Source organism: Poecilia latipinna, unplaced genomic scaffold, assembly GCF_001443285.1.
Source record: "Poecilia latipinna isolate Pla-1442-1.1 unplaced genomic scaffold, P_latipinna-1.0 Scaffold58, whole genome shotgun sequence".
Lineage (NCBI taxonomy): Eukaryota > Metazoa > Chordata > Actinopteri > Cyprinodontiformes > Poeciliidae > Poecilia > Poecilia latipinna.
Genome location: NW_015112674.1, coordinates 607,288 through 627,565, shown reverse-complemented (window position 1 = coordinate 627,565; position 20,278 = coordinate 607,288). Strand labels below are relative to the sequence as shown.

At 39.6% G+C, this 20,278-nt stretch overlaps 1 protein-coding gene across 2 annotated transcripts in view; it reads right to left on the bottom strand.

The window, feature by feature from the left end:
- The window catches only part of LOC106961777 (cytohesin-3-like), a 42,099-nt gene that overhangs the window by 15,784 nt on the left and 6,037 nt on the right, over window positions 1-20,278 (bottom strand). The window contains exons 2-9 of one of the 2 annotated variants that reach the window (XM_015055786.1): window positions 10,412-10,494; window positions 9,299-9,363; window positions 7,640-7,706; window positions 6,936-7,054; window positions 3,996-4,076; window positions 3,791-3,903; window positions 397-545; window positions 94-205 (exon numbers count right to left, since the gene is read on the bottom strand). In XM_015055786.1, the coding sequence (XP_014911272.1) occupies window positions 94-205; window positions 397-545; window positions 3,791-3,903; window positions 3,996-4,076; window positions 6,936-7,054; window positions 7,640-7,706; window positions 9,299-9,363; window positions 10,412-10,494 (789 nt within the window). Of the gene's footprint in view, window positions 1-93; window positions 206-396; window positions 546-3,790; window positions 3,904-3,995; window positions 4,077-6,935; window positions 7,055-7,639; window positions 7,707-9,298; window positions 9,364-10,411; window positions 10,761-20,278 lie in introns of those variants that run through there. The other variant, XM_015055775.1, reaches the window with a different exon arrangement.

Genomic DNA, 20,278 nt, shown 5'->3' with positions numbered 1-20,278 from the left:
AAACCCCTTTTTTTTTTTTTTTTTTTTTTTTTAGTAATTCTGATTCTCCGCTGACAGAAACTATCACACTCCAGGTTCTGTTAATCCACTTACCCAGCTTTAAGAGCCAGCCCTCTCTGTCCGGGTTGAAGAATGTGTGTGTCAGGTCGTTCCCGTCGTCCTCTGGGATTTTGAAGGGCTCATTTTTGATGCTGTCGTAAAGATTCTGCAGACGAGGCAGGAAAACTATTAATCAAACTGGGGGGAGCAGGGAGAACATGGCTCATTTGTGTTGAATACGAGTGGTGGAGGCATTATAGATTATCAATCATCATCTCTCGCACGCACGCACGCACACACACACACACACACACACACACACACACACACACACACACACCTATTACAAACTCTCACCCTGAGAAGCTCTTCTGGCAGATCGCCTCCTTCATTGATTCCCCTGTTCATGGAGATGAAACGCTCGACGGGGGGCTTGTCTCTGACGTTTGGATTGTGTAGACTGGTGTTCAACATGATGATAGCGAATGACAACACATAGCAGGTATCTGCAACAGGAGGAGACTCAATATGTTAGTTATAACCTCCTCCCATTAGTCTCTGACATCAAACAGTATTTTTTATTTTTCAAATTTAAACATCACTTTAAATTGATCAGTATCTAGTTGGTAATTTGTGACTTCCCCTTTCTCTGGGGTGTAAAACAACAACATTAGCTGCCTTTCAATTACAAATGTGTACAAATCCTTGTCAATATCCCACTAGTGTCGAAAAAACACGACTTCGCACTTACAGTCTCTCCGTTAAAAAAGAAACGCAGTTAAAAATCACAGGTAAATAAGCTTGTTCGCGCGATAAATCATTAAAAATATTCTGCCCCGCCCCTTTTTATGTCCCCGTCTCTAATGTTGCTGCCACAGCAGATGATGGCAAAAGAGATTATGCTCTGAACAACAGAGAGCGAAGGTCTGCAGCATCTTGTTGCAAAAGTAGAAGGATTTTAGCTTACTGAAAAAGTCCAATCTGCTCTATTCCTAGAGACTCTTCACTGTTGCGTCTCCAGTCCAGTCTGTTGTCCAGATGAACACTGAGGTATTTATATTCCTCAACCTCCTTCTCTTCTCCTCCCATGATGGAAATAGGGTTTGATCTAATCCTGCTCCTCCTGAAATCAACCATCATCTCTTTTGTTTCTTTTTCCACATTTAAGATGAGATGATTGCTCCCACACCATGACACAAAGCGCTCCACCAGATCTCTGTACTCAGCCTCCTGTCCATCTCTGATTCACCTGACAACTGCAGAGTCATCTGAGTGATTCTGTAGATGACAGAAGTTGGACTTGTGCTGGAAATCTGAAGTGTAGAGAGTGAAAAGGAATGATGAGAGTACAGAGCCCTGAGGTACTCCTGTGTTACTGACCACTCAGTCCTTCAGTCTCACAAACTGCGGTCTGTTAGTGAGGTAGTCATAGATCCAGGTGATTGTTGAGGCCTCCACTTGTCACAGAGCAGATCAGACTGAATTGTTTTAAATGCACAATTGTTGTCATACAGAATGGAGTAAGTCCCTGTTAGTCAACATAATAATGATACTTGACTACACTTTACTTCACCTCAGCATTGTTGCTAATTTTCAGCATCAGACGGCTGGCTTCAAACCGACAAGCACACTTTGGCAGACCCCTTTTAAATTTGTTCAGAAATGTTCTAGTTCATACTGCTCCAGTCCCATTGTGTCTCTCAGCTCCAAACCCTCCCACCCCCCACCTTTTGTAAAATAATAAAAAAAAACAACCTCTCTACTGAACACAGCACAGCAGGGGGACGTTTGTGAAAGAGGAATTTTCATGTTGTCCGACAGAGCAGGAGAAGACAGGCCACTTTCATGTGTTGGTGGTAATTAAAGACCCGCGATCATGTTGTTTTTATGAGCTCAGTACGTCGCATTGTCAGGGTTGGGGTCCCATGGTAACGCTCTGTCCCACATCCACTCTGACTCATTAAAATGTCCCTGTCGGTTTTGGGTTTTTTCCAGATGAGGCCTGGAATTAAACGTGCATTTAGTTCAATTAAATGTTTAATCAGGAAATTATGGAATGACAAAAAATACCTTATCAATATTTTTCTAATATTTCGTTACCTAATGACTGTGCATCTACGTCTCAGCGAATAAAGCGGCTCCGTTGTTTTTCACCAGGTCTCTAAAAGCCCTTTAAATATTCACTGCTAGATGTAGCTGCAGGCCTTTGTTTATCACAACAGCATGTATCACTCAGCCAGGTTGACTCTTCCTGAATAATGAATGACCCTTGTTTGTTGCTGTTGTTTACTGTGCAGCTGCAAATAAAGCGGCTAGCAAAAATATTCAAGCCGCTTGAAATTTCTCAGATTATTTTACACATCAGAACCATGAACTGCAGTGTATTTAAATGGGATTTTATGAGACGGGTCAACACAAACAAGTGGATACTGGTGAACAGAGAGTCAAAGGATGTGAGGCTTTGAATGTTCTTCTAAACCCTTACCCTAAAAAGTGTGGCACGCACTGGAATTTAGTCCTCCAGTCTGATATCCTGTCAGGTATCTCCCATACAGGAATGTTTTTGGAGGGTTTTTTTGTTTCAAAATTACGCCTGTCCACAAGAAACCATTTCTAGAAATTGCTTCACTCAACATCGAGAATAGCCCAAAACGCAGTGTTCTTTTTAGTTTTTTTTTTTTTTTTCACTCATCCAGACCTGTAAGTGGCGCTAAACATAGAGCATTGGATATGCACATCAAGCCTTCACATGAGGTTGGCACTAAACAGGACGAGAAGACAAAAATGGTGAACAACAAAGCATTCTGCGGTAGTCATGGACATTGGGTTTTTCGTTGTTATGTATGACACTTAAGACATGTTTGGGGTTATTGGTGAGTTCAGACGTTGGTCTGATACGTCAGTGTTTTAATGAAAAGAGGTGTTTTTGATGTTCACACATGCACACAAGAGCAAAATTTTCACTGGAACTTTTTTCTTTCTTTTTTTTTTTTTTTTTTTTAAACAAAATGTTTTGTGTCCAGTAAAAGAACACTAGCATGGCTATTGCATTCCTGTGCTATTCTACTTACACCTCAGTCTGGGATTTCTCCCATGGACAGTAGATTTTTGACCAGGCCAGTCAGAGAACAGAAGAAGTTGTGAGGGATGACATCCATTTTCTGCTGTTTTAGAACTGTAGTCTGCCTGCAGTTTTAGCGATGGCAGCGGAGGAAGTGAACAAAGATGTTCAGTCTGTGTTGGCCAAGCTTCCAAATATTGAATTAACATTAGCAGCCATCTTGTTCAGCTCTTCTCTTTTCGCTGTGGAGGACGGTTGTTTAGAAGTTGGGTAACGGCTGTTTTAAAAAAGGATCTGTCAAAAATGCGACAACAAATGACTTGCAGCTGTAACTGCGTTGAAAGGTGATGGATACAGCACTTCCTCTCACTTCAACTGTCTGATGCTGCTTTGTCTTGAATTAATAGTATGTTTTATTAAAAAAAAAAATCACATTCAAATATGTCACTAGTTGCTATTTTGTTGCACAGGTTGGACCAATGTGAACACAGAAAAGGCTAAAAACACACGTCTGTTTTCATCTCCCATGTTTCCTGGTACTTTCTCGGTCCTGCCGCTCCCCTCACCCTCAGTACTAACACTTGTCATGCTGGAGAAACACACGAAGAGCTACTGGAGCTCATCTGACAGCTTTGTGATGGAACACCTGAGAGAAGCATTCAGGAATCTGTAAGCGGCGATTCGTCTGACCTGTGGACTGGAAGACTCCAGGGTTGCACTGGCAGTAGCGCGAGGCAAACGCCTCCATCATGCGGTCGATCTTCTGGGCTTCACCTGGCAGACGGAAACTCCACAGGAACTGCCTGAATGGTGGAGAACGTGACAGGATGCGTTTAATATTAGACCTTCTCTTCTCTCTGAATATGAGGCAAGGGGGGCAGATCCGTCGTCTCACCGCAGCGCTTGGACGAGGTTCAGGTCGGCGAACTCATGCAGCTCCACAAAAGCCTGAAGCACCTTGATGTTGAAGTCGTCCCTAGTTTAGAAAAGAGAATTTACAGTTTGATTTTATGTAAAGATTCATCAATGTTTGATGATCAAGAGCTGCCTTTCCATTGCAAATGTGTGTAAATCTTTGTCTATGTTCTGCTAATGTGGAAAAACACAACACTCATAATCTATCAGCCAATCAGAGGAGACATCGGCGTCTTATTCAGGTGTTGGAGCAACAAGCCCTGCCTAGTTGGGAGCAGCTCCGTATGCAGCGTTTTTTGGAAATTACAGTAATTACATAACTTTTTATGATGTGTGTGATGCTGTGAGAGACTTGGTGGAGCCAGCTGGACATTGTCCAAAAACCCCCAAAATAAACCATCATCCTAATAATACTTCCTATCATCTTCCTTGTGGTTTCCACCAGTAGTAACATCCTGCTCTGGTCACGTGACTCGTGATGCAAAAAAATGTTTCCCTTCAGTTTTGTGAAATACATCTATTTTGATATGGCTGAAAAAACAGTTTTTGAGGCGATAGCGCAAAAACCTTTTGTCGAAAACATGAGGTATTTTTGTAATTACAATTTTATGGTTAATGGAAACACAGCTAATGTGAATGCAGGGTGAAACTCTTCCTTTGCATTCCAGTCGTTCTTGCATCCTGCTGGATCAGATGCTCCGTGGGTCTGGGCTGATTTGAAGGAGAAACGTTCAAAAAGCTCCGCTCTGCATTTCTTTCTCTGTCATTAGCTTGTCAAGGCAGCTCAGGGCTGTCAGAGGACAAGTTTACCTACTCTCTGATTATATTTATTGTATAAAATCCAGAGCATGTGAGTCTTTAAGCCAAACCAAAACCATTCTAATGTAGAGCCAACATGCGTCTGAACACAATAATAATCTCACATTTCAGTAACACTCTGTGCTGTATTCGGAGGCAGAGTGTGAACTTTCTGCTTATTGCCGGTTTGGATCTGTAAATGCAGCCATATTGGAGCAGATATTGCTTTTTGTCCGTCACACGTAAAGACGCCTGTCCTCCGAGAGTTTACACGCGTTTCCAGACGCCATTATTGTGAAGTAAGTTGAGAGAAGAAAGCTGTTTGTAAAGCTGAAAGTAAAATACAATAAAAATCAGAGCTCATTTGCACGACTCCCCATCTTCATCTTGGCCACTGCTCGGTGTGTAATGATAGGTTCCTGCTTCTTGTATTAGTTTAATTAGTGATAATTACTGAGTGCAGACCCTTTAGCTTGTGCTTCATGTGGCTTCGGTGGGTAGGTGGCCTCTTTGATGATTCTCGGCGAATAAAGCCTTCAGTAAATCATCTAAACAGATGCACAAGTGGTATGAGCTTTAACTGTTTGGTAAACGCACCAAAGAAGAACCGGAGTCGTTCCTGCAGCTCCATGCAGAACGATGCACACCTGAAATCATCACCGTCTTTGTTCTCTTGGTTTTGGGAGATAAAGATATAAAAAAAAAAAGAAAAAACCGAGGAAGCTTCTGTAGTCATTAGAGTCCACCTTCACACTTATCGGTTATCTGAGTCCCTAGTAAGTCGGCCGATAGCTTACATCCTGTTTATGTGAAGCTTTAATCGGCCAATAACGGTTTTAGGGCATTTCTCTTTAAAGCAGCATTATTATGTATTTTCAAGGCACAGAGTGACATTTTTATAGCACTATCAAGTAACTATGTTAACTTCAGTTGTTAAAAAAATGCTCTATATATTAAATATGCCTTAAAAGAAATTTGACTTTGAAAAGTAGCACCTTGAAATGGGGTCTTTGTCTCTTCAAGAATCTCTGCCTCCAGAAAGTCATCACAACATGGCTCCTCTATTAACCCTTTAACAACATTTTTATCAGCGTTGCTCAGAGAAATGGCTCCTACAATGAGCTCAGCAGATGTGCAGATCCACCAGCTGTTTGTTAATTATTGCTCGTTAGTGTTTTCAGAACAATATTTGTTAGAAATCAAAAATTGCTTTTCTAAGCAACAGAACAAACCTCAACCTTTTCAAAATTAATGTTTCTGTTTCTTACTGAGGTTGATTTAGTTTGAAAATAATCCCTTCATGCGTTTAAACATCTGCAACGTCGCTCTGCATCTGGGACTCATTTAAAATGCGCGACTCTTCTTTATGAATATGCAAATGAGCTCCTCCCCTTTCCAAACAGCTCGTCTGGTTGCAGCTGCTCACAGTCTTCTATTTTTGTTTGCCAAATATGTTTTATTTTGTTGGTGCTCTTTCCAAATCTACAGCAAATCAGATATTTGAGCCAAATGTTTGCGATTTTAATATTAAAGACAAAAATTACAGAGTAAATTTAGAGATTTTTCATTTAAAAACAAACCGTTTGTAAACGGATAGGAAATTTAATTGCATCTCTTATTTCATGGAAACACAACAATGGCAAAAGTGTGGGTTTTTTCCGACAGTAGCGGAGTATTGATAAAGTCTACGTACATTTATAATGGAGACACAGCTACAGTCATACAAGTTATCTGAAAAAAAAGTAATAAATGGTTCTTGTTGTCATTTTTATTGTTATCACAGTAAAGTATTGTGATTAAACTTTAAGCCCACATTGCCCACCCATACCAATACAATATTAACTGCTTTAACTTTATCTCATAAGCCTCATTCCTGTTAAACTTTTGACTTTTAGTATTTTTACAGTCAGGCCTGCGGTGTGAGGAGCTAGATGGTTGTTTTTCCTACCAGCCCTAAGTCCATGTGGGGAGCTTCATACAACAAAACACCCACACTGTCTCACAGCTTCATTTTTACGGCAGCTTTAGTCATCTTCTCCTTAATTAGTCAACACAGGCAGTGATCTTCTTTAAATCTCAACAGTGGGTGTAAATCTCATGCAAAGAGGATTTTCTCCCTCACCGCTCGCCCAAGTAGTCCCCGATGACGGTCTTGTTGAGGCCCTCGCCTTTGTAGAGGAACTGGGCGATGTCTTCCGGAGTGTTCTGGAGCAGGTCGTTCTCCAGCAAGAACTGGATTCCCTGCAGGAGAGAGACAGAGAGACAGAGAGACAGAGAGAGAGAGAGAGAGAGAGAGGACAAAAACACACGCACGTTCATCTCAGCCCCATGTGGAAACGACAGACTTCTTTCTTCTTCTTTATTTGTTTCAAACAAATCAATAAAAAAAGACACACGATATGTGATGTGTGTGTATGTGATACACACACATCATATACACACACAAAAAAATACTGTTTTGGAACATAAGAATCAGTCATTTTAGCTTCCATACTTGTCTGAAAAGGAGAAAAAATTTTATGTCTAACTTTTTTTATTTCTCACTCCTTTATGCTATTCATCAACATACTCTTATATCAAAATACATGTGACAGTATAGATTATATGAAAATCTTGCATTAAAAAAATCATAATTTTTTACTCTATTCCTCCTAATCCTCTAGGAATATCTTGTATTATTCTGCTGTTTCTGTATATCTTCCATAAAACTACAGTAATATGTATATTTTTGTAGCTTTTATTGAATCTATTTCTTCTTGTTTCTATTTGTTCTCACAGCTGAGTCAGTCTGAGCCTGGCGGTTCTGATGGAAACAGAACACCGAACCTTTTTGGGATCCATGTTGAATTTCTTCCTGCCCATGGCGATCTGCTTGTTCCTCTGGGACGTTTTGCTGCAACACACACACACACACCCACGCACACATGAGTATCATTTAAACCAAAGCAGACGTGAATATAACATTAAAATATGAACTATTTACTGGGACAATTCTATCTGGAAAAAAGAGGGGGAAATGACAAAGATTCTAATTATATTATTAGAACATAAATATTCTAATAATATTTATGTTGACTGAACAAAAACAAACAGAAATAAATGAAGATCATTTAGAACGTTGTTGTTAATGCTTCCTGTCAACAGCAGCTGTTATAGTTTATCTATGCAAAAGGCTACAGGATATGAATCCCATACAAAGACATATTTTTGACACATTTAGTTTTCCATATATATTTAAAGCTAAACACAGCTTAATAATTGATTTTACAAAAATAAATAAACAAATGTAAATAAGTGTATATAATTTTCAAATTGTTTTAGAATAAAAATCGGAATATTTCATCCTGTGTCGAGCTCGTTTGGCTGATGTTACATTTTTTAAATGTTTCTTGTTTCGTCTCTACCAGATTTCGATATTTAGAGGTGGAAAGTTTTGTCGTTCAAATTCTGTCAGATTGGATGAAAAGGTTCTGGAAACATCCACCGTTAGGTTTCACCTCTCTTTGGGGTTTAGGCCTGGACTTTAACTGGGCCATTCTGACACATGAATATGCATTGGTCTAAAAGCATTTCATGGCAGAACCTCCAGCTATGTTCCATCGACTCTGATCAGGTTCTGGCTAACGGAGCAGCATGATGCTGCCACCACCATCTTTAAACATGGAGGTTTATTCATTCATTTATTCATTTTCTGCCACACAAAAAACAAATGTATATGCTTTTCATTCAACTTCACAATTATATAACATAAATTTGACACGTATATCACCTAATCTCTATATGACATATTCAAGCGTATATTTTCATACTGAATAAACTTGTACATCCTGGTGAGCCTTGTTTTAAAAGTATGTTTTAAAAAAATAACTTTTAAGTTGATATTAAACTTATTAAATGTTTTACATGTATATTTTTATTGGTCTGATGTAATATTGTGATTTTAAATCTTGTGTTTTATTAACTGTTAGAAAAATCATCATGATAAAGAGAATTAAAGGTGTCAAACATCAGTTTCTGTCTAATTAATTTATAATGTGTTTCACTTGGTGATGGAGTTACTAAAATAAATGGATTTTTCTATAATATTCTGACTTATTGAACAGGTCTGTATATATAAACAGAAGCATTTTCCAACAAAGAGCCACTTTTGAACAACTTTACAGCCCAAAGAGAACATTTTTCAACCTTTTGCTTTGTAAACCAAATTTGTTGTAAAACTTACATGATCCTTTTTTGTTCTTATGAACACCTACTGTAGAAATTGCTGCGTACTTCACATATTTCACAGCTGGATTTCTACAAATATATACTGGGATACAGTTTTTTACTGGCAATTTAGACTAGAAAATATCTGAACAAATAAAACCTATGAAAACACAGAGAGGGTCTATCAAGAAGAGAAACCGTACACAGAAACTACTATAAGTGTAAAATACAAGTTAGCATAATATATCCAAGCAACTATAACCATGAACTATGACCTACCTTTCCCCGACACACGTCAGCTGTTCAATCTCTGTCATGACTTCTGCGATCTCAAATTTCAGCCTCTGGGAGAAAGAAAGCCAATCATTATCCAGAAGTTTTCTGTCTTTATGTCAAAACAGAGACCAGAGCAACGTTCAGCACTGAGGCACACATCAGGTAGAATGAGTAAACTGGCTGCGCAAAGATCGACAGTTGGGTTATTTGCATCGTCCACAGCATGCAAAAGACCCAGAGAGGTGGAGGAGAGACAATGAGCTGCTGATTCCCAGGAAATTTTAATTCAAATTCAATTCAAAAACACTTTCTTTATCATAAAGGGAAATTAAATGCTTTCTGAATACCTGGATAATATCAACCCTGCAGTGAAGATGAGTAATAAAGATAAATAAAAAAAAGGCAACTTGAAAAACTTCTCTCAATTGTATTTTTTTTACAGAGGAAACATGTTTATTTATCTATTTCACCAAAAATACAAAAGGAGGACAATATTAAGGTTTGTACACTCCAAGAAACTGCAGACATCAGTCTGTTAGAGGAGGTGATAAATGATAAAGGACATAAACAGAAAAACGTAAAACAGAAAGACTCTTTCCACAAACATTTTGTAACTTTTGGCACCATGAATCCAGATCACTGTGGATAGAGAAGGGAACAGAAGAACTGCTCCAATGACAAACTGCTGCATCCTGAAGGCACAAAGGAGCGTAATCACAGATCCTTCCTCCCAGCAGCTCATGGAACCATCTTTCCAACAAACTCAATCAGTTTGTTGTTGTTTTCTCATGCATAATTATACGAGCACAGTTTGTACATTCTTCTAATTTCCAGCTCATTAATCAGGAACATTCATTTCGGAATCTGAGTATGTTATTTTTAATAACCGTGCAGACTTTTTACTTACTTTCTGTTTTTATGTTTTTACCTTAGTGCAGATTTAGTTTTTATGCTATGCAACAACCCAACTTGAAGGAGTGCACAAATATCTGTGCTCAATTAAATTTGTGATTTCTTCTTTGCACACGCCAGTGAGAAATAATAAATGGAGGCCTGAGCAGCTAGTGCTGCGACTGATTCCTGAAAAAAAAAAAAAAAAAAAAAAAAAAAACGCACCTCGATGTCATCAAGCAGCTCCCTCTTCCTCCGCCGGATGCTGGACAGCTCATCCCTCTCCTCCAGAGACAGATCCTCAGGGACTGAACGACAGACAAGATGGAAAAAATACATCTAACTTTAACTTTCATTTAAGCAGCTCCCACATCTCTTTTCCGTTCTGTTCTTTCCTCATCTTGTGATAGCACGAAAGTAACCGAAATGCTCTCTCTTTTGCTGAGTCAAACGAGAAACAAAAAGTGATCAAGCAACAAAATGCACCAGAACAGCAGAAACTCTGTGAACTCAGTGAAAAGCTGCAGCTGTTCTTCCTCCTTCAGCTGGAAAGGCGAATATGAAGAGCCTGGACGTTCATCTTAATTAACTGCAGGAAGAGAGAAGGCGAAAACTCTTAATTATTCCAGCTGAAAAGCGTTTTGGCTCGTCCCTCCCCCCGTCTCCATTTGGCCCAGGGGAAATGGCGCTTAATAAAACTAATCCAGATTACGTGTTCTTTCATTAAATGTGAACTTGGCAGTTTACCACAGCCTACCACCCGCCGACCTCCGACCCCCACGCCCTGAGTGTTTGTCGCTCACAGCAAAAACAGGCGAGTGGAGAGGATGAATTTTCTTTTCTTAACCCAACTTGTTTGATTCGCCTCAGTTTGCCCCAGTGTTCTCCAAACAGGGACGGGAAAATTCATGAAGCTGCAGGAGCTAAAGGCTAAATATGAAAATTCACATTATAAAAATATTTAAACTCTTATATTGCAAAATTTTATAATTTTGCAATACAAAATTTAACATTTTAGTTTGTTACAATACAGAATTGTAAAAAAATATATATATTTTAATATAATTGAATTTGACAATCCACAAAATTATTATATGTAACAATTTTACAGTTTTATACATAAAATTGTTACATATAATCTGTATTATATCTGATGATATAACAATATATTAACATTAAAAATGTTTAATCTATATTTTCTCATGGATTAAATGGACCAATTTTCTAATCTAGTACATTTTTTACTTTGATCTTTAAGCATCACTTAAAGGTTTAGAAATTAATCAGACTAGAGAAACAAAAGAGATCTCTCTCTCTCTCTCTATATATATATATATATATATATATATATATATATATATATATATATATATATATTCCAAGATGACCTATATATTCTCTTGGATCACATCAACAGCTGATGTGTTTATGGCAAAAAAAAAAAAAAAAGAAAGAAAAAAAGGAACTATAACTTTCTGCAAAATACCAGATTACCATGCTGGACTTATTTAAGTCTGCATGTATTTAGAGCAATCTGCTCTGTGTGTGGCAAAAAGCAGATCCAGAAAAATGAAGGAGATTTCACTTCTTCATGAATTTATATCTGCTGACCTTTGGGAAATCCGAATTCAGTAGGAATCTCCACTAAACTCATGCCAGGAAGCATTCAGGTGAGCTAAGGGCTAGCCAGGTATTGCTGCACATGGCTGAACAAACAACACTGAAGAGGTTTCCCCACCCTGTTGTGTGGTGATGGTGAGCAGCAGGTACACAGGAGAGAGCGCTGTGGGGTTTCCTCTGTGGAGCCGGTTTCAGTAGACAGCAAAGGGGGATATGAGTGAACAATGGCCGACAGTAGCAAAACAAAGACGTTAATTAGCGCTGCTGACCCCCGGCTGCCTCTCTACTCTTACGCAACACTGCTGCGTGCGCTCAGAGTGGAGCTTTAAAGCCAATTAGAGCTTTGAGAAAGTTTCAAGGCTTTAACACAATTCTTTGATGTTGGACTTAAGGAATCGCTTCTAAACTTTTAGCCCACTGTTCTGTACTTACAGTTAAAGTAGAAAGAAACTTTCGTGGATTTGGCCTACGGGACTGAGACGCAGCTACAGTTAATTAGGCTAACAACATCTAAGTGGGCTGGAGACACTAGAGCAGTGCACAGCCCCGTTCTTCTTCTACTGTATCACAAGGCTTGTAGTAGCGAACGTCTACCAGAAACTTGTGGTTGTTTACAATTTCATCCTAAAACCTATAATATATGAATATAAAGAAACAGCGTTCTGAATATGTATTTTCTGACTTCCTGTTTCAGGAATCACTGTGATGATCACAGTAGGCTCAAGAAGCTACTTAAACTGGTACCCCTGTAACCTGACAATGAGTAGATAGATGGATCTGAGTGCTTCTTCAGAACACATTACTGATACTAAAAATGTCTAGTGATCATTAAATATGTAAGTATGATGCTCATTTAAAGCATGACGGTGTCAGGTAGTTCTTCGTAGGTCAGATGTCTGAGTCTATAACAGTGAAGGGTCAGGGCATCTACAGCTATATGAATCCAATCTCTCTGTGCAAACGCCTGACATATAAACAACTCCAATCTTGATTTATTACAAAATTAATAACAAAACTATTAATGTCAACCTGTTTACACATGTTAAAAGTCCAGGTTCCCCTTACTGCAATCACTTTAGTCTTTCAAATCCTACAAAGTATTAGAGAAGAGGCTGACTGACGTTTTTGTCCAGGTGTTTCCTTCTACATTGGGTCCACCAATTAAACTGTTAACACACTTAAACCCACTGAGTTTCTTTACATTGCAAATGTGTGCAAAACACTGTCAATATTCCACCAGTGTTGAAAAAACACAATTTTGCAATCGCTGTGTTTCCATTGAATAAGGAATGCAATTACAATCACATGATAAGTCATAAAAACACGCCACGCCATCATCTCCCTACCACTTCCTGTCGTTTTGTTCTTTGTAGTTTGCGCCAGTGGCAACATGCGGCTATTCATTATGTGACTTGTGTGATGCGAAAAAAAAAAAAAAAAAGTGTTTCCATTGCAGTTTTGCAAAATCAACAAAGAAAGAAGGAAAGAAAAAAAACACACCTCATCCCAGCAGCAGAACTTTTTTATGGAAAAACAAGATTTTGCTACCAACTACAAAGAAAACAAAGCCACACTTAAATAACCCATGAAAATTAAGTGGGATGTGAGCAATAGAAAAAAGCCCTCATTGGACTTTTGAGGGGTAAGAAATTCACAGAAGCTCCTGAGGGTTAGAAACTTCAAACCGCCCTCCCCAAGAACAAGAGCCTCCAGTAATTTTCCCCCCAAAAAACAAAATCCCTCAAAATCTACTTTGAAGACCTAATCCCCTGCTGCTCTTCACACCCAAAACTAACAACTGCTACTGACCACCCACTGGAGCCAGAGGCTTTACTGCATAAAATACCCTCAGTCACTTTAAACAACTCAGACCTCCATCTGGTCACACAAAAACCCAAATTTAGGTTGTTTGTTGGGTTCCAATTGCCAAGCTACGAAAAACTGATTTAGGGATTTCACTAAAACCGGCACAGAGTGAAAATCCCACGCTCACTTAACCCTGGCAGTCGTCCCATGTGGACTAAGAGGAGAATCATCCAGATTCACTGGCTTTAAGCTAGCAACTTTACCCTCTGTAATAATATTACAAGTGGATGAGCTTTAAGTAGACCAACAGGTAACCCTGTTACCCAGCTTGGCGTTGGAGCTCGCCAGGTCACGTGTGTGGAAGGCGAGGAAACCTCCGCTGGATCCAGATTCTAATCTGAGGCCCGCTGTCCCAAATCCCTCTGAGATATGCTCTGTGTGACGGCGCGGGTCGTTTGCACAGACAGTCCGACATGTGGCGGGACCGCACATGAGCTCAAAAGACACCACGGCCTGCTGGCACTAATCCCACACACCCTCACCCTCCCTGACACCGATTAAGCCCAATATGAGTGTGTTAAGGCGGAAGTTCAGCGCACAGATCCGTACAACCAGATGTTCTCTCTGCATGGCTGCAGTTCCACTTTAACCTATTTAACTTCAGTGATGCAAAGTAAAATAACAAAAAAATATCACGATTAGCAGCACAGAGTGAACTTAATAAAGTCACAAGCAATCAATGAATCACAGATCTTTAGCATCTAATATTAACTTCGGTTTCTGTGTACTTTTACAGTTAGTGGAGGCACTTGCATTAATCGTGAAGTTTCTAATCTAACACATAGAACTTGATGCCTACAATGGAAACACGGCACAGTTAATGCTGCGCCTAGCTTTGTTTTAAACTGATAATAGCTAACTCTGAGTCTTCTTTCCATACTAACAATTTCCATATTAACCGTGATTCCATCAGCGTTTTATTATGTGCTTTTTGAAGACAAGATTGATGGAAATGACAAAATTTTAAATGACTCCATCAATTTCGCAAAATGTTTTTACATTCACTCCAAGTGGTTTTTTGCTATTCTTAAAAAGTGTCGATGTGCTAAAGGGGAAATGGAAATATTTACCAAATAAGTTCTGAAGAAGCGAATGCCTCCGTCCACTGGTGGGTCTGTCCCTTAACAGAGGAACGAAACCCGGACAAAGTCCAAACTTCCAGCTCGGAGGGGAGGACTCGTTTTTTTTAAGATGTTTGGTCCATGATAGTTAGAAACCTCTACTTCCTGCTTATCACACAGCCTAGCAGAGTGTCAACAATTACACTTTGTGTACCCTGATTGATTCGCTCCACACCAGTAGATAGAAATACAATTGGCTTGCATTTTCTTGTTTTGTTTTCCTTATATTCACATTTTAAAAGTTCATTTAAAATTCAGATTACAGTAGATGGATACAGAGCCAGAGAAGAGTCTTCTTGTTCATGCAAACCGTCAGAGTTTTGCGTTGGGCAAAGTTGTTGCCTAAATAATAGACTTATCAACGTGCCCTCCCTCTTTACAATATCAGAAAAATACTTTTAACAACTAGCAAAAAATACGTCTTGATTTTTACATTTTAAAAGCAGCAAATACGTGACTGAACCGTCTTTACTTCCTGCATACATGCCAGATGAGATTCAGCTGTACCTTCACACCATACACAGTTTCAGCCTACATACGGTGATAACGTTCCATCCTACATTATCACAGTATGTTTGTGTTGCAGATTGTCCATCAATGCTTCAATATAAAATCCCAAGCCTTTGCGTGACTGAAGAGATTTGGGGAGCTATTGTGACCTTTAGCTGTTAACCAACTCTGGGGATACAGGCAGAATCTGGGGCTCGGATTCTACACTGATCTGCTGGTTAATCTGCAATTTCTGAAAGGACCTCCTACTGTGTGGTTTGGTTGCAGGGGAGGTCGTCTGTACATTATCTGCTCTTTAAATCACACATCTGCTCAGCATCTGCTCCTATGGCAACATTTGATTCAACGAATCTTGGGGCTTTGCAACCATAAGATGGCAGCCAAAGCTAATCCTGACCCTGAACTAACCCAAAATCTGAAGATCTGATCAGCCTGAAAAGGAGTGAGATTGGTGTTTTTCTTCTGGCCTCTCTCTGGGTGTGTGTGATCCCAGTTAACTTTGTGTTCACTCACAAACACAGGTGGTTCTCTACTTTCAAGCATGAGTTGAAATTAATGTTTTCGTTACAGATCTGGAAAATCCAATAAGGGTGAACCCAGAAATCAGCTGCTGACTGCAAAAACAACAATGCAAAAATAAGGTGTTTGTGTTAGTCATTAAAACCACGCTGGACTATCCAACAGCAGATCGGTGCAACAGTGGATGCACCAATCCACTGTTGTCCCTTCCGATACCGATACAGATATCTGAGGTTAAGTATTGGCCGATACAGAAAAAAAAGTGCTTGAATAGACTTAACACATTTTTAAAGGCATAACAAAAACTGCCTTAAAAATGTATTTGAAAACTGTGCACCAGTACAACACACTTAAATACACCAATAGCATCACAAGCTTGGTCAAACATGCAAAACAAGGGCTGGATCATCTGGATAGATTTTTGTTTCAAATATCTGAAATTCTGCTAATCTGGTGGTGTGACCGTTCCTGTTTTATCCACAGTTTTCACTCTACGGCATTTTTTTTTTTTTATGTACATTTGAGCAGGTTTGAGCCTCGTCGCTTCATAACTGACCTCTTTCATCTGCCTACACCCCCAGAATTTCTGGAGTGAAGGCCAGTGAATATACTATATACTGAATATTGAAAATTCTATCAGACACATTATCTATTAATATTGATCACGTATCTATTTCAATATGTATAGTTATTGATTTATTGTCCGGCCTATGTAAAAACAACACAACTTTCATTTGTTTAGTCAGTGCTATTAGGAGTATAACAGTTAATGTTAAATAAATAAGGAAACTGAAACTAAATTAATAGGTTGACTGCTTTGCATCAACAAACATTTCAAATGGTTCAGAAAGTGTAATTAGGAATTCTAAATATAATGTAAAATAAATAATAAAGCATGATGTCACTCAGAGCACAAAGCATAGAATTCAGCTTAGATCTGTCCTTATGGATTGGGCACATTGCCACTGAAACCCAATCTAGAACTGTTTTCAATATCAGGACCATATTAGACCGGTGCAGCTCTAGTTTATGTCTTGTGAAAATGTCATGGATCACCTCATCTAGTAAAGCTGGAGGCTTTGTTATAAGTGAAACCTGACCTACTCATTAGACACTCAAGGTGCGTTGAAGCTGGGTGTTTCCCCGTTTGTCTTCAGCCAGAAGGCAAAAAAACACGTCGCCCCTGAAGCCTCTGTGCCCCCCCCTCCCCCCCACCCCGCCCCACACACACAGACCTCGCCCTCTGCTAATTCTCCTTCCCCTGACGTTAGGTGCAGATTACTCAGTGCATCTCTGCTGCTGTCTCTCTGCTGTCTTTGCTCCCTGATTTCATTTGCCATGCCTGTTTTTTTTATATCTGCTCGCCGTCCTGCTCTTTAAGAGCTTCTCCTCCTACTTACACCACCGAGTAATAATTCCAGGCAAAAGCTTTGCCTGCTCTGTTTACAACAGCAGAAACACTGCCTTACAACCAGATACAATGTCTCTCTCACTCACACACACACACACACACACACACACACACACACACACACACACACACACACACACACACACACTCTCAGAATGCCATGGAGATGGCAACATGTAGGAAAGCCTCCGCAGACTCTTTTCTAATCAGCTCCATATGTAGTCTCCTCTTTGAGCTCCGACTCAATCCGTGCACATCTCGCGTCGCCACTGTCTGCGTGTTTGTGCGTTGGCCTTGTTACATCTGGTATGATGTTCTGTGTTTTGACCACAAAACCTATAATCTTCACAGTCTAAATAATTTTCAAATCATCCCTTAAGCCTTCAAACAACAGCACCCGCCCACTGGGTCAACCGCTGGGGCTGTAAAGAACATGTTTTAGCACCTCATAGCGCCTCTGCTTTATAGCACACAGGAGTCTCATTTGTCTAAGCCAAAATAGTTTTTTTATTTTTTTGTTTTATTAGGTAAAATGTTTCCATGACTGTCAACACAAGCGTGGGAAAAAATAATTACACCCCCGCTGCTCTTATGGGATATCAGAGGGTGAGCTGCAAACATGTGTCGTTAATTAGCCAATCATTAGCTGGGGTGGCTGCTAGCTGTGCAACGATAAATCCAGCTGAATGACGAGATAAAATTTAAAGAAAAAAAACTATAGTACCCCATGTTTTAGTGTGAAGGTTTCACAGATTCTAAACTTTGTTTTAAAGGATCATAATTAATGCAGATTATTCTGGTCTGTGTTTAGTGACCAAAAGAATGAGACCGCGGATACAAGCAGCTGAAATGGGTTTTCTCCGTAGAGTGTCTGGGTTCTCCCTTAGAGATAGGGTGAGAAGCTCGGCCATCAAGGAGGGTCTCAAAGTAGAGCCACTGCTCCTTCATGTTGAGAGGAGCCAGCTGAGGTGGCTCAGCATCTGGTTAGGATGCCTCCTGGACGCCTCTCTGGGCACCTCCCACCAGGAGGAGACACAGAGGAAGACCCAGGACACACTGGAGGAACTATGTTTCTTGACTGGCCTGGGAACGCCTTGGGATTCCCCCAGAAGAGCTGGAACAAGGGGTAGGGGAGAGGGAAGTCTGGGCCTCCCGTCTTAAGCTGCTACCCCCACAACCCGACCCTGGATAAGCGGAAGAAAATGGATGGATAGATGGTTTAGTGAGTCAGCGGATCTCCCGTCTGTTAGCAGCTCAACATTCACAGATTCACTATTTTGCGGATTTCTCTGGGAAACTCAGAGTTGTTCACAAAGAAGGATTTTTTTTTTTTTTTTACAGAGCATATCTAAAATATATTTAAAAAATCCAGCTTTTTGTTAAGTGCAAAATGATCTAGTTCAACTAAAAACAAGAGGCAATGAGAAGCAGTCCAGACTCTACTAGTAGTACGCTGACAGGACGTTTAAAACTCCTAAGTTAAATGTCAGCGGCTAACCGTTTTGCCAATGCTAACAAGTTGTTCATATCGTCTCTCTTCCACTGCGGAATGTTTCTATGTCCTTCCAAATACCCAAAATGGTTTTAAAGGGTTTTAATAGTGGATGCTTCTTCAGTGCTTTTAGGTCCGTTTCTGTGAATTGCTACTTCTACTTCTTGTCTTACTTCAAAATAAGAGTTTCGAGATTGCAGATTTCTCAGACAAAGTCTGATTTCTGGGAAATAAAAATGTTTAAAAAATTATTTTGTAATTCATAAAAAGAGAGAACTCGTAGGAAAACATAGTCTATGTAAATTTTGACAAAAAACATAAAATGACTTCGCAAAATTGTGAACATTTCTTCACTGCCCTCATTGCATCTTTTTCTAAATCAGGCACGTAATTAAGTTTATGATCTGCCTTTGACCCCGTCAGGGTGCAGACTCACTGAAAACAATCAAGGGGCCAAATCGGCTTGCCATAAATAGAAACTTTAACTTCCTGTGCAGCAGGGAGAACCATTGTCTATGTTCTCCAAAGAACCAAGACAATGCAGATAAACTCATTACTGGCTTCTTTACAGCCGTTTCTCTGACCTCTAATCTTCCAAACTGGTTCACAAATAGGCTAACATTTGCCAAAATATCTGGATAAATAAATCATCACTCAACCTGCACCTTAGTAGAAGCTACATGAAGCACCTGAGAGGGAAAAAAAACTGATGTTCTAGTTGGGATTTGACTTTCTAGGAGTCGTTCAATACCAGAGGAAAAAAGAGGATTCCCCCACTCAGTGTGAGTGTGTGTGCACGGTTGTTTGACCTGTGTGTCTCTGTGTTGCCTTGCGGCAGACTGGCGACCTGTCCAGGGTGACCCCGCCTCTCGCCCGGAACGTTAGCTGGAGATAGACACCAGCACCCCTCCCGACCCCACTAAGGGACAAGGGTGTAAAGAAAATGGATGGATGGATGGATGGAAAAGAGGATCCAAACATTGTGCTCAAGTTAGAGTCACAATACTTCAGCATATTTTTACTCAAGTAAAAGCAAAAAGTAGCCGTCCAAGAAATTACTCAAGTAGAAGTAAAAGAGTATTTGGTAAAAAGTCTACTTAAGCACAGAGTAACTGATCAAATGATCAATCATTTAATGTCAAAATGTACATAATCAGATGGTCCAAACTAAAGTTAAGTGAAAATGTTGGTATTTTGAGGACAAACATGACAGTAATTCAAATAAGTAAGAAAAAAGTAACAAAACAGGCAAAATATTTTCTTTTCCAAATCTATTTATTTCAATAGGAAACTTATGAAACTTTAACAAAAACTGCAGGTGTGTCTGGTGAAATTTTGGTTAAAACATTTCATTCAGTTGGTAGAGAATCCAGACATTTTACTCAGGAAAGAGGAGCAATACTTTTTAACAGAATTACTCAAATAAAAGGTAAAAAGTACAGCATAGTAAAAATAGTCTTAAAAGTACTTTTTTTTCAAATAAGTTACTAGTTAGTACCCAACTCTGTTCACTACCAACCAGTTCCTCCCACTCAGCTCCAGCCTGTTTGACA